Below are 14,956 nucleotides of genomic sequence, written 5' to 3' on the forward strand. Positions count from 1 at the left end.
GGCATCCCTCAATCTGTGGAATTAGTATTCACACACTTTGAGTAGGTAGGATGGTTCTTCTTTGCTATCCAATGGAAAGGGAGTTAGGAATTTGAGTTGTGGACCCTGTATAAAAATGATAAAAGAGGGGAGTTGTTAGAGTAATCTTATAGTTGGCTTGCTTCAGCTCAGCAGTAGTGACTCCATTTTGGATCATATGTTACCTTTATATGAACTTTTGTACTCTCAGTAGATGAGCAAAACAAGTTGCTGTTCCATAACCTAATACACATATTTTATTCTTAGACATTTATCACTTTTATACAGAGTTAGAGGATGTGTGTTAGTGGGCCTGGGAAGAGGGAGTATAGCCTGTGGTCAAAGACAATTGTGGAATCGGTCAGTCTCGGAAATACCCTCATTCCGCATCCCTTTTTCTCAGAATTTGTATGAAATCATATCCATAAGTATATTATAAGCCAGGATTATGCCATTACTATGATAAATTGGTTTATTGTATTTTCACACTATAAAATAAACTACTCATGGGCGGGCTCTTCGCAGAGCTCTTACCCTTGTGTACTATACACTTGGATTTGTGTGTCTTTTTCATTTTCTGAACCATTCCATCTGATGACATCAGTCTATGCCTCGGTCTGCTTGGTAAGAACCCATTAGACTCTAACAGTAGTGTGAACGCCCCCTAAGATACTCCATGTGCCTCATATTAATAGCAGTTAACCCTATCATGTCCCTCACATTAACCCCCTGTGTGCCTCACATAAGAGTTACTGATATGTGAGAGACATGGAGGTAATAATGAAGTATCTTCATGATTATTACCCCTATATATCTCACACATCAGTAACCCTTATGGTGAAGTACACAGGGGGTTAATGTGAGGGACATGATGGGGTTAGTTGCTATTAATATGAGGCACATGGAGTTACCAAAACTAAATGAATAACTCCAAATGCCTGACAGTAATAGGCAGAGTAACCCCCCTCCAGCCTGTACCTGGTGTTCTGTCTTTACTTTCACTTTGCTGAACTTCTCCCTCTCATGTGTAAGATGCAGGACGGCAGGGATCTTCTGTAGAGCGATAAGCTCCGCCTCCTCTGCTCTCCTCACCCTCTCATTGGTTGACAGAGGGCAGCCAGAGAAGGGGGGTGAGGTGGGAGCGTCCTCTATCCATAGCTGCAGCTCCCTGGCTGGCTGCTGTCTATCAGCCGATGCTGCAGGTACACAGTGTGCTTCCGACATATACTTCCTAATAGGGAAAGTATATGTGTGAAGCACACTGTGTGCAGGGAGCTGCAGCTATTGATAGAGGACCGACAGGGGGGCCCTGCAAGTGCTGGGGCCCTCGGCAATTGCCCTGCCGACCGACCCAAGTTATGTTAGGTACGGGCCCTGCCGCGGGGGCCCCTGCTCGCCCGGCCCTGGATCCGCCCCTGCATTTCAAGGTAGGAAGCGGTACTTTTCTGTAATTTTTTACTTTGAAGAGAACGGTGAATAAGCCCCTTATTTCTTTTTCCCAATAATGAACACCTTTAAAAAAAATAGTGTGATAAAGGCAGAGATTTCAGGATTTTTTGGCAGTACTGTACTGCAAAATGGCCTGTAAATTTAGATTTGGAACAGAACTGCATATATGCCTCTTGTCTGTTTCCTTATTAATAAACACTTTTAAATAAGCGTTAGAATAGCCGCTAACTACAGAGGTTAGTGGCTAAGAATTATTGATTTTTGCCACAACTGTATTGAGAAATGGCCTGTAATTGTATACTTGGAACAAAATGGCTAATGAGCCCCTAATTTCTTTCCCCGCTATTCAAGGGTTTTAAAAAGGCATCAGAACAGGTGAGTGTAGGTATGCGTGGATGATAATTCACAGTTTTTTGCTATAAAAGGCTTGTTATGTTCCACTTGGAACACACAGGTATGAGTAATGAGCAGCAGTATAGTGGCAGTGAGCGCTGCAATGTGTGTTAAATTTCTTTCTATTAATGACGCTGCAATTACCCCAAATTCTTCTTTGATTTCCTCCTTATACTTTCCCTTCACTTGCAATCCTCTTTCCCTGCTGATGTCTGTCCCTGCAGTAAGAGTGATGCAAAATGATTGTACTTACAATGGCTGCTGGTTTTTATAGGGCTGTGACATCACCGGGGCAGCTGGCTGCTGATTAGATGCAAGCTTGGCAGCCACCATAGTTGCCCGGTGTCTGCTGTCGTATACAGCAGACACCATGTGTTAATGCCCACAGTTGGTGCCCACATTGATCGTGGACATTAACCCCTCAGGTGCCTTGGTCAATGCTGACTGAGGTGCCATTTTACCAGCAGCGCCTGGGTGCCACTATTTTACCAGTGATCGCAGGCACCCGAAGCAAGCTCCAGGGTACTCTATGTAGCCTGCAGTAGAAATGACATTATTTTGCAATACATTGCAAATTACGAGCTTTGGACGGGGGGAGGGGGGGGGGGGTGAGTGAAAAACGGAAAACAAAAATTGAAAAATCCCGCGGTGGGAAGGGGTTAAAGTATGTGGCCATTTCTTGAGCACTAAAATCCGTCACAGGTACCTGTACCTTCGGTATACGGAGGGAGTGGTAAAATATGCTTGTTTGGTAAAGTAAAGGACAGAGTTATAAGCTTTGAGTATAAATTTGAAGTGAAGGAAATCTGCAGATGCATTTGATCTTCTCCACAGATATTCAGGACATCTTTAGTGCTGCTGGAGAAAACATGTTTGAGGCATGTGTCTAAATTACTGGCATCTTTATTGGGAGGGTAGGAGAACTGAAGATGCTACTTTTCTCCAGTGTATTTTTGAATGTCTCATAGTGCTTGTGGAAAACAGGACAGAAAAAGACATGGGGACAGTGATGATTGTAGGCTGTCTGAGAAATGGTGATGGTTAATAGCATGTAGATTCACGTGTGGAAAGTCAGTGCGTTTTGAGAAGGACAAAAACCTTTGATGGCAAAGGAAAGAAGGTTGTGGTCCAAAATTGGTAGGGGAAAGTAAGACCTGATCAAAGATAATTTCTGTATTTATATATAGGAGAGGTAGTAATATGGTAGGATTTGAGAGGGAAATCGATAGAGGCAGAGGTGTAACTAGCGGGGGGCAGAGGGGGCAGCAGCTCCGGGCCCAATGACACTAGGGTACCCACCTCGGGGCAACCACAACACATATTACATATTAACTGCATCAGCATCTGCATGATACCGATGCAGTTGAAGTACATAATAGAGGAGGAAGCCTCTTGCTTTCTTCTCTGCTAGTAAGTAGCTCGTAAGCCACAAGCCAGGACACATACTGCCGCAACCCAGTGCAGGAGACTGGAGTATGGGAGTAGTAGTGACATTGGCTGTGCCACCTTCTAGGCCAGGGACACTCCTCACACACTCCAATCCTGCTCCAGGGCCGGACACAGTCAAGGGGTTCTTGCAGCACTACCTGATGGTGGTGGTAGCGGTATTATTTCCCCCTGGGCACTCCTAATTGGAGAGGGGACCTCTGTACTCTGAGTCGCTGTGGTGGTGTTCAGGAGGGCCCTGAAGGTGATGCAGGCACAACTCAGGAGTCCAGAGTTGCAGTGGACACAAAGTAACTGTTTATTAACTAGAACCGTCTGGAACAACCAGCAGCTTTGCAGATGGGGTAACAGTTGCAGTTCAGTCCCACTGCCTTGTTCATAAGGAGGCTGTCTCGGAATGTTACAGGCTCTAACATGATAGTCCTCCACTACTCCTCTTCTCGTACCACTCCCAATTTAGTAGGATAGAAATATAGTAGGGCGAGTAGTCACTGACAGGGATTTGGTTACCTGGAGACTAGGCTCAAATACGTTTCTCCTGTCAGTTCCTCCGTTGCTACTCCTGGCACGGCTGGCATATGTCTCAGAGATGCATACATGAATTCCCTGACTTAGGGCTGCCTCTGGTTGAGCCTGGGGCGATGAATAACTCTCCTAGAGGCTGTGCAGGTGACCATTAGAGCCCAGTCTTGGTTATCCCTCTACACAGCTCCACATCAACTGTGCAGGGTGGCTCTATAGGGGAAGCAGGAAGGGAGTACATGTAGATCAGGGGTGCTCACACTTTTCCAGCATGCGAGCTACTTATAAAATGACCGAGTCAAAAGATCTACTACCCATTTCTTGGGGGCGGGGCCTGGGCCGCAGCATTGTCAGATTGACATCGGATCCCGGAGAGGTAAGTAACATTGTTTATTATGTTCTCTCACCTCCCCTGGGGCTCCGATTATTATACTCGGGGGTCTGAAAAGACCCCCAAATATAATAATAGCGGTAGTGGTATCGTGGCCTGGCCCTATTCACTACCGCCTGTCATGGCCTATAGTACAAGGGGAAGCAGGGGCGGCAGTGAACATGTCTGGAGAGGTTGGTAAATAGGCCGCTATCTGCTGGGAATACTCCAGCAGGTAGCGGCTTATTATAAAACAAACATAAAGTTCTCACACTTACTGACCTCGATGCTGCTGCTGCTCCTCCCGCTGCCGCATCCTTTTCTCCTGGCAGACGTCTACGTATCAGCGTAGGCGGCGTGATGACGCCGCCTACACTGAAACGTAGACGTCTATACCAGCACAAGGAGAGCAGCAGCTCTCCTGCGCTGGTTCAAACAAAAAAAGTAAAATAAATAAATAAAAAATGTCACGCGATCGACCCATACTTCCTTTGCGATCGACCGGTAGATCGTGATCGACGTATTGGGCACCACTGATGTAGATGGAAAACAGACAACAGTAAGGTGTTTTGTGGGACTGCATGATGGAAGGCGAGTGATAGGATTGTTTTACATAGGACTGCATATTGGAGGAGACTGAGGGGAGAGAGTGATGTATTTACAAGGGACTGTATGTTGAAGAATTGAAGAAAGAGTGATGTTTTACATGGGACTGTATCCTGGAGGGTCTGGGGGATTGGATGTTTAGGGTCGGATAGGAGGCCTTGAGGTGCCGATGGCATTGAGGGATACAGGGTCATTTGGGTACTGCTGACATCTAGAGGAGGGAAGGGATCCTTGGGGTGCTGCTGGTATCTAAAGGGGAGGGCAGGTGTCTTTGGAGTGCTGCTGATATCTAAGGGTGGGCATTAAAAAGAGAACTGAATAAGTGACTTATCACTAGCTTAAAAAATATTATTATACTGAAATTCTACATTAGGTGCTGCTGGCATCTAAAAGGGGGCAAGGGTCCTTGGGGTGCTTCTGCCATGTAAAAGGAGGTAGGGGTCCTTGGGATTCTGTTGGCATTTAAGGGAGGTACTGCTGGCATGGATAGGGGGCAGGGATCCTTGCGTTGCTGCTGGTCTTTCTTGTGTTTCTAGCATCCAAGGGGCACAGGGGTGCCATTGGCATATTAATATGGGGGCCAGAAACTTCAGGGTGCTTCTGGTATCTAAAGGGGTCCTTGCGGTGCTTCTGGCATTTTAAGAAAGGCATGGGACCTCTGGGTGCTGTTGGCATCAAAGGGGGATGCTGCTGGCATGGATAGGGGGTAGGGGTCCCAGGTGCACATCTGGTAACTAAAAGGGGTGGAAACAAGAGTCCCCGGGGTGCCATTGGCATGTAAATGTGGGGGAATGTCTCCTTGGTGTGCGTCTGGCATTTAAACGAGGGGCAGGGGTCATTGGGATGCTGCTGGAATGTAATGGGGGAACAGGGTCTTGGGAGGTTCGGGTCCTTGGGGGACTGCTGCGTGTGTCCCTGGGGTATTGATTTTGTGTAGGGGGTTTCTGGGGTATTGCTTGTGTAAGAGGGGGTTCTGGAGGTGGTCCCTTGAGGACTTCCACCTGTGTGCATGTGGCAGAGGGTCTGAAGGGTGCTGCCGAATGGTGTGCTGGTCCCCGGGGTACTACCTTCATGTAAGTGGAGGGGTTCCTGTGGTGTTGCCTGTGTGTGTGTGTGTGTGGGTGGGGGAGTTGGTGGTGGTCTCTGGGGTGCTGCCAGTGTATTGGAGGGGTCTGGCCCCTAGGGTCTTGCCACCTATGTCTTGGAAGGAGGTGGGCTGCCCCCGTTGTGCCTTGCGGGTGGGAGGGGGCCTTCAGTCCCTGTGGTGCTGCCACCGGTGTGCTGGAGCAATACCAATCCATGGGGGCTGTGTCCTGTATGCTGTTGTGATCTGGACCTTGGTGGGATGCTGCCTATGTGCTGTGCGGGGCTTATTGTTAGACATAGACCCTATGCTGAGTTTCACAGAAAGTAGATTCAAGACCATGAACTTACCTGCAGCAACTCCATTCGAGTCAGGTCAGTAGTGAGAGAGATGGAGTGGGCATTAAACGGACAGCAAGTATCCATTATTTTTTTTAACATTAAAGTCTATGGGCAATGGACTACTAACAGATAGTAACTGATAGCCATCAATTACTGTCCGTTTGTATTGGTTATGATAGGTGTCCATTTAAAAAAAAAATTTTAAACGGACACCTTCTGAGCAGAATCCAACGGTAGTGTGAACCCTGCCATTTAAGACAAATGTTTTTATATCTTAATAGTTTGAGTATTTCCAGACTCAGGGATGCCTAATGTGTTTATGTGTACTTTATTAATTTATATTTATATGTGATCTACATTTAAAAAAAACACACAAAAAAAAACCCAGCAGCTAGTGCGGCCGCTCTGAAGTGGAGCAGCTGCCATAGTTAATCACATGCACCAGGGTGTACATGTAAAGTCCCAGGATGGATCCATACTATTACGACAGATTTCAGGTTAATGTAGTAAGAATCAAATTACATGATTTTGTTATAAAACAGAATCATGAGATACCTTAAGTCAGTAAGGCTAGGGCTACACAGCAACTCTGGACACAACTGTCGAGCAATTAAAGATTGTCATGTTGCTGACTTCATTAATATTCCGTATTTTTTGGACTATAAGATGCACTGGACCATAGGTTCACACACATGAACCTAGGTTTTAGAGGAGGAAAATAGGGGGAAAAAATTTGAAGCAAAAAAATTGTAAATTATTTAATATATAGAAGTTGTAGTTTTGCAACAGCTGCAAGGTCACATTGACAAATGGCCGTATGGAAATGCATATGGCACTTTTTTTGTGGGGCCAGATGTTCTTTTTAGTTGTACCATTTTGGGGAAAGTGTATTGCTTTGATAATTTATTATTCAAATCAGAGACGAAACAGTGAAAACCTAATGTGAGTGTGTTTCACAGTAATTTTCTACTTTTATATGTATTCTGGGGAAAGGGGGTGAGTTTGAACTTTTGATTGCAAGTCACATAGACTTCAATACAACTGTATTGCTGTCTGTAGAAGTTTCTGTACATTAGTATTGAGGCTGGTAATAGACCAGTCACAGTAGTAATATTACAATGACAGACCTGGTAGCATTTATTAGGCTCCCGGCTGTCATGGCAACAGGTTGGCTCCTGCAATCTCGTTGTACAGGAGCTGGCCTGCAACTTGAAAGGTACGGGGCCGGTCCAGGACTATTTTTACTCTTTAGGCGGGGCTCTGAAATAGTAATGCTCATGATCAGAGTGGACTCTGATCACAGGAATTATCTACAGGTCGCATAGATTTTAAGATGGGCTACATATACTTTCATATACTGTGTTCAAAAATGTCTAGTATACAAATTTAAAAAATATTTTTCTCATACCACCACAAGTAAGGCAGCTGTCCAGTCAGAGCAATGGGATTATAGTTTCTCATGTCCTTGCACATATACATATGCTCATATTGAACAACTGCAAAAGTACAGTAATAGTAGTGGCCCCTCCTCACAGTGTAATGTGCCGTAGTGACACAAACCTGAGGATCACGGAATCACTTCTTGATATTTAAAAAATGTAGGGTTTGGCTGCTGTGTTTACCCCGCTAATATTTGTGAGACAAATACTCACCTCCAGTACACTCCCGTGTCCCACAACAATAATCAACTGTATTGTCAAAAGCTTGCCTTGGGCCCTCTTACAGCCTCGGGCCTCAGGCACCCAAACATCTTGTCCTTATTATAATCTGCAAGCCCTATTCACAACAGATTTAAAGGCAACTGTTTCTGCAAAATGCTATACATCTACATCAGTGTGATTACAACTAGAAAAAAACACAAAACAGAAAGCACCGCGCGGCACCTGGTGTATTACCCTTTGCAGGATTCCAAATAAACACTCAAATACACCAATAATCACCTTATGTTGCTGTGATATGGTCACAGCACCTATATAGACATATAGTAGAATGTGGATTGGATTGGTCCTTTTTTGGCGATTTTCTACATCAGTGTGATGTCACAGGAGCTGTGCCCATAAGATCAATGCAAAAAGCCCAGCAGTGACAGTCAGTCAGGCTCCTGCAGTAATGATTTGGATTGGTAATAACTGCTATCACATAGTAACATAGTACCATTTAAAAAACAAAAAGTATTACCATCAAGTTCAACCAGGGAATGGGAAAGAATAAAACATTCTACAACATTCTTTTACATAAGCATCAATGCTATTTTTCTCTAAAAAGTAATCTAAGTTGTTTTTTTTTAAGCTGCCGACTGTCGCTGCTGTGACCAGTTCCTGGGGAAAGCTATTCCACAGAAGCCTTGTGGCTTCTCTAGAATAATCCTATTTTCTCTAGATGAAGGGAATGCTATCTTGTTTTTTGAAGGGATTTTACTTGAAACTGTTTTTCCCCATACTTCTTGTATATATCCCCTTAAATGCTTCCTCCCTAGACTAAACAAATGTAAACCCTCATAACTGAGGTCCTTCATGCCCCTTATCAGTTTTGTGGCCCTCTGTTCAACTTGTTCCAACATCCTTTCTATAAACTGGTGCCAAGAACTGAAATGCATATTCCACAACAATGATTTATATAGTGGTAATATTACATCCCTGTCCTGCAAGTCCATACCTCTTTTAATACACAACAATATCCTGCTGGCCTTAGAAGCAGCTGACTGACATTACATGCTGTTACTTAATCTATCATCTACAAGTACACCCAGGTCCGTCTCCACCTGGGTCTCTCCCAGCTTTTATTCCCCCTAGGACATATGTCATGTGAGTTATTTTTACACAGATGCATAACTGTACACTTATCCACATTAAACTTCATTTACCAAGTGAATACCCAAACACTCAGTTTATCCAAGTCTGCTTGTCCCTATATACAACCTCCATAGACTGCACTGTACTACATACATTGGTGTCATGTGCTGTTATTAATAAATAAGTTTAAGGGATTCTACAATTAAAAAACTTTTTTTTTCTAGGTAGCACGTCGGAATAGCCTTTAGAAAGGCTATTCGTCTCCTACCTTTGGAAGTGATCTCCGCCGCGCCGTTCGTTCAAAATACCGGTTTGTACCGGTATGCTAATTAGTTCTCTCGCAGCGATGGGGGCGGACCTCAGCGCAGGAGATGCGATGGGGGCGTCCCCATTGCTGTTCGAAAACCGACTCCAGCCCCGCCTCTGTCTTCTTCTGCATCCGCCCCTTCCTTCTTTAGCTTGACGTCGGACGCCTGCGCAGTACGCTCTGTTCAATTAACTTCGCTGAACGTACTGCGCATGCGTGAACTTGCAGTGTCGGCACTATGACTGCGCAGGTGTCCAACGTCAAGCCGAAGAAGGAAGGGGCGGATGCAGAAGAAGACAGAGGCGGCGCTGGAGTCAGTTTTCGAGCAGCAATGGGGATCTCCTGCGCTGGGGGACGCCCCCATCGCTGCGAGAGAACTAATTAGCATACCGGTACAAACCGGTATTTTGAACGAGCGGCACGGCGGAGATCACTTCCAAAGGTAGGAGAAGAATAGCCTTTCTAAAGGATATTCCGACGTGTTACCTAGAAAAAAAAAAGTTTTTTAATGGTAGAATCCCTTTAAATAACAGCAGACCCAGCATTAAACCCTGGGGTACGCCACTTACAACAGCCGCAAAACCTAGAGCCTTTTTGAAAATTGGCACCACATTTGCCTTCCACCAGTCCCTTGGCCCTGTACCAGTTACTAGAGAATCTCTAAAAATTAAGACTTAGGGTGCATTCACACTACGTTTCCTGAAGCTTATTCTGAATGTAAAACACGTTCAGAATAAGCGGCGTATAAAGCAGCTCCATTCATTTCTATGGGAGCCGGCATACGAGCACTCCCCATAGAAGTGAATGGGCTGCTTCTTTCACTGCGAGCAGTCCCATTGAAGTGAATGGGAAGTGCCGGCGTATACTGCAAGCTCTGCTCATGCCGAGTCGTACACGCCGGCACTTCCCAATCACTTCAATGGGACTGCTCGCAGTGAAAGAAGCAGCCCATTTATTTCTATGGGGAGCGCTCGTATGCCGGCTCCCATAGAAATGAATGGGCTGCTTCTTTCACTCCGTGCAGTCCCATTGAAGTGAATGGGAAGTGCCGGCGTATACTGCAAGCTCTGCTCATGCCGAGTCGTACACGCCAGCACTTCCCATTCACTTCAATGGGACTGCTCGCAGTGAAAGAAGCAGCCCATTTATTTCTATGGGGAGCGCTCGTATGCCGGCTCCCATAGAAATGAATGGAGCTGCTTTATACACCGCTTATTCTGAACGTGTTTTACGTTCAGAATAAGCTTCAGGAAACGTAGTGTGAATGCACCCTTATCCTGGGGATCAACTATTGCGTTACACTATGTTACTGGGATTCATTCCATTGCACTGTGAATATGTGGCCTTAATTACACTAATTACATTTGCCAAAAAAAAAAAATGCAGTGTCTGAACCTGACCATAAGGTTACTTGTTAATAGAAAAAAAATGAAAATGATATAATAACGTTATTATAATTTAACAATTTTCTCACATGTAGAGAAAGACACATAATAATAAAATACAATCCTGTGGACTGTATTTAAAAAAAAAAAAAAAAAAATCCACGTTAAAAATGATCTACTCTACCATAAGTGTTTTTTTCCAAAGATTTAAGTGTACATGCATTTGTTCTCTATGGGAAAAAATGCTTTGTTCATATTGCCATTCAGTTATGCCCCAGGCTTCCAGCTAATATTGATTTCTATTAAAAATCACATAACAAGAGAAATTAGTTATAACCTCTGACCCTCAAACATACTAATGTCAATATTAGACTATACTTCCTGGCATTCATTGTTTTCAACGTGATACCAGTACGTGTCTGCATGCAAGCTACCATTGATTACCAAGCTGCACCTGTACCTATAAGATAGGCTATGGTCACATCTGTGCTGGAGATTCCATTGGAGTCTCCGTCAGAGTATCTACCTGAAAATACACAGAGGTAAAAATCCAGCACAGAAGACTTTTTCCTCCATCGGTTTCAGTTTTAAACAACAGACCCCATTATAGTTAATTGGGTCAGTCATACTCCGTATTACCTCTATTTTAGCTGTCCATCTCTCTGTTATTCTGGTCTTCTGAAGGTAACACTAATGTGAACCTGGCCATAAGGACCTTTCAGATGCATTATTTACTCTGGTAAATTTTGATACCTTTCAAACTGTGCAGAAATCCATGAATAACTCTGTGCTTATGGATTGTCGAACAAGACCTGATCGAAACCAAACGTTCATTTGTCTTACAGGGATGTTACTAGACAACATTTGCAACCACAGAATCAATCAAGCATGTCTGCACAGTGTCACAAATGTCATAAGTGTCACAGGGTAAAGATTAAGATAAAAAAAAAAACACTTCAATTTTTTAAATGAGAATAACCCTAATGCTTGGTTCACACATCAGTATGCCATCCGTCTGTTTGAATTCAGTTTGAGATTAAAAACGGACTGATGCACATACCGAGTGCAAACTGACACCTTTTTATGCTGATAGCAAACGCTGTCTGCCCCCTAGAGGACAGATAAGGGGATTAAAAGTAGAAAATTGTAAACAGAGTAGAGATAAGAGCATATAATAAATGTCCTTATCTCTACTCTGTTTACAATTGCTACTTTTAATCCCCTTATCTGTCCTCTAGGGGACAGACAGCGTTTGCTATCAGCATAAAAAGCTGTCAGTATGCAATCAGTATGTGCATCAGTCCGTTTTAAATCTCAAACTGAATTCAAATGGACGGATGGCATACTGATGTGTGAACCAAGCCTAAGGCCTGAGCATGAAGATACTTTTGATTGGCAATTATGGAACCACAATTGCTGAGTAAAGTACGGACACATGCATTGCAATGGGCCCAGACACACAGCTGTAGTTTTAGTGGCTGAACTTCCAGGTCGAACTGAAGAGCCACAAATAGAAGAGTCTATATCTGTCCATAATGGCGGCTCTTTCAATTCATTTGAATGCATGGATCAGTGAAAACCACTGAAAACACCTGGATTCCAATTCCAATGCTGAGGCCATACATATGTTGTAGTAAAGCTGCTTTTTTGCAGCAGAGTTTACTGGGTTTTTGGTTTTTTTTTTTTCGTTTTTTAAAAACCAAAGCCAAGACTGTATTTCACAGAAAGGAGACATGAAAGGGCTTAAATTTCCCATTCCGTTTCCAGCCAGTTTTGACTTTGACTCAAAAAAACGCAGCAAATTCTGCAAAGTGGCGTGTTTTCCATCCAGGATATTCAATGAATTTATGCACTGTGTATGGTACTTCAACACAAATGAGTGGATCTATGATGGAGCTTCTACACAACTCCATGTTAGCAACTGTGTCATGTGTGAGAAAATTAAAATACAAAGGTGTGCTTTACATAGAGCTGTGGCCATTTTGTTCTAGAGACTTGTAAGGACTTGGTAGGACCCGTGCTGAACATTGACGGCAATATTGATTATGCCCTGTTCCATTACCATGCATGCTAGGAAATGCTGACAATGGAATGGATGTCTATACAGTAGAATACATCACAGGCCTCAATCAGAGGTATACGTCCAATGGATACTTCATATGGAGACTATTATACTTTGTGTGTACTTTATTGTACTGAAACTAGTGTTTGTTACATTAGTGCATAGAGCTCATTGCAAGACAAAATAACAACAGAAGTGATGGATTCACACATTAATTTTGTAATGCACAACCATTTTTGATCATATTGGTCCATCTGACCATTGTCATGAACTGGAAATATGTTCCTTGGCTTGGCAATCAGTGATTGCAAATAAATTGGTTGTACATGCAAGACAATTTGTTAAGAAACATATTAATAAAAAAGCTGCTACATGAATATACTTGGAAAACTACCATTTATACTATGTATTTTCACGACTGAAAAACTGCATCGAACACAGCAACTTTTAAAATTGTAGCATGTAAAGCCAGTCTCATCTCCCATCCTCTAGAAGTACATTATAGCTGAGTGTGAGTGTAGCAGTTTGCAGCTGCTGTCAATGCTTAAGGCTATTCTCTTGCATATTGTAAAACAAATTAATTGTCTCTACAGCTAAGACAGTACAGGACAGTATGTTGCTGGGAAGGTAGGGTTTCTCAGCAGTATAGATTACTATGATGCTAGGAGTCGCCATTCCTGCCATGAAGTTAAGGCTGGTAAAACTGGAGAACACACAGATGAAACTCAGGTGAGTGAATCTAGTTTTAGTTAGTATCACAGTTATCCTTCTACAAAAAGTCCTTTTATTGCTCATGTCCAATGACATGGGATGGAAAAAAATTGAACACAATTGCACAATATTGCATGCATGCTGCCAGTCACACACCAAATAAATGTGCAACCTCAGCAACTCAAGTAAACAAGTACTGACACAGAGAAGCTCAAATGTTCCATTAATAATTTCCTTACCTAGATACATTCATGTCAGTTTGGGGCCGTTGAGTCTTCTCCACTGCCAATTTAGTGAAGATCCCTATGAGCACCATTAGGGCTGCAACACCACAAATGATGTAGACGATCATATTTGTCTTGTCTTTACTGGGGTCATCACCCGAGTCATCCCCTCGAGCAGGTGGTTTCCCAGTGTTTGCCCAGTTTGGAGTGTCATAGTTGGAACACATACTTTGGTCCAATCTTCCATGCTTGAATTGACAGCAGAAGCGATAGCCACAGGTTCCACAGCAGTACAAATAACTGCTCGCATTGCAGTTAAATGGTGGGTCCCATTGACCCATCACATCATAGTAGCCTCTGCACCTATCCGCCTCTGTGAGGGACTCTGTAGGCAGAGGGGGTTTAGGGGTTCCTAGCACTGACTCCTCAGCCAGACCTGCTTTTGTGTTTGGGGACCTTCCTCGCACCCAGCAGGGATGTAGGAACATAAACCAGCATATCCCAAGCCACACGATACACTCCATCGAAAGAGGTTTTCCCTTTTGCTATGCAAAGACACAGATTTGTCTGCACCTCTGCTTGCAACAGAGTTTTTTGTTTGCAGAATCAGGTTAGCAATGCAAGGGGAAATCCCAAAGAAGCATAAACTAAGAGTTACAAAGACAACACTTCAATTTCAGTTCCACAGAGACCAATAACTACAAATTCATCCCAAGATGTTTGCAGCATTTTTATGTCCACCTCAATGAGGCTTCGATCTTCTTCTGTCACCAGGTTGTCATTTTCTTCTTTTGGTTACCTTGTACTTTTATCGAGGAGCCTCCAATCTTCCTAAGGTTCTGGGGTGAGTTCTCTGCTGTGAGTGTGGTAAATGTTCATAGATTGCGAGCTTTAATCACCCATCCATACGCAGATGAATCTTCCCTGTACACTGTTCCCTGGGTCACGGCTGCTCCCTTGCTCTGCTGTGAAATGCTGGCTTCCAGCCAGTAGCTGGGTTGGTAGGTGGTGACAGCAAGGACAAAGAAGACAAGGCTGAAAGTTTAAGTGCAGCTCTGAGTAAACAGCAAAACAATTTATTAGATAAAATATCAGTACGGTTATTTGAAACACATTTTTATGAATTTAGAAATTGTTTCTTATTTCATATAGACATTGTGTGTGTATCACATAAATAAGATAAGATAAGATAATCCTTTAATAGTCCCATAGTGGGGAAATTTCAGCATGTTACAGCAGCATAGTA

General features: G+C 43.5%; 1 protein-coding gene across 1 annotated transcript in view; it reads right to left on the reverse strand.

The window, feature by feature from the left end:
* Positions 1-14,653, reverse strand: part of LOC142217985 (protein shisa-9-like) — a 96,014-nt gene extending 81,361 nt beyond the window's left edge. The window contains exon 1 of the mRNA XM_075286352.1: positions 13,726-14,653. Within this exon, the coding sequence (XP_075142453.1) occupies positions 13,726-14,234 (509 nt within the window). The 5' untranslated portion in view covers positions 14,235-14,653. The remainder of the gene's footprint in view (positions 1-13,725) is intronic.
* Between the last annotated feature and the right edge of the window lie 303 nt (positions 14,654-14,956).

The sequence above is a fragment of the Leptodactylus fuscus genome, chromosome 9, assembly GCF_031893055.1.
Source record: "Leptodactylus fuscus isolate aLepFus1 chromosome 9, aLepFus1.hap2, whole genome shotgun sequence".
Lineage (NCBI taxonomy): Eukaryota > Metazoa > Chordata > Amphibia > Anura > Leptodactylidae > Leptodactylus > Leptodactylus fuscus.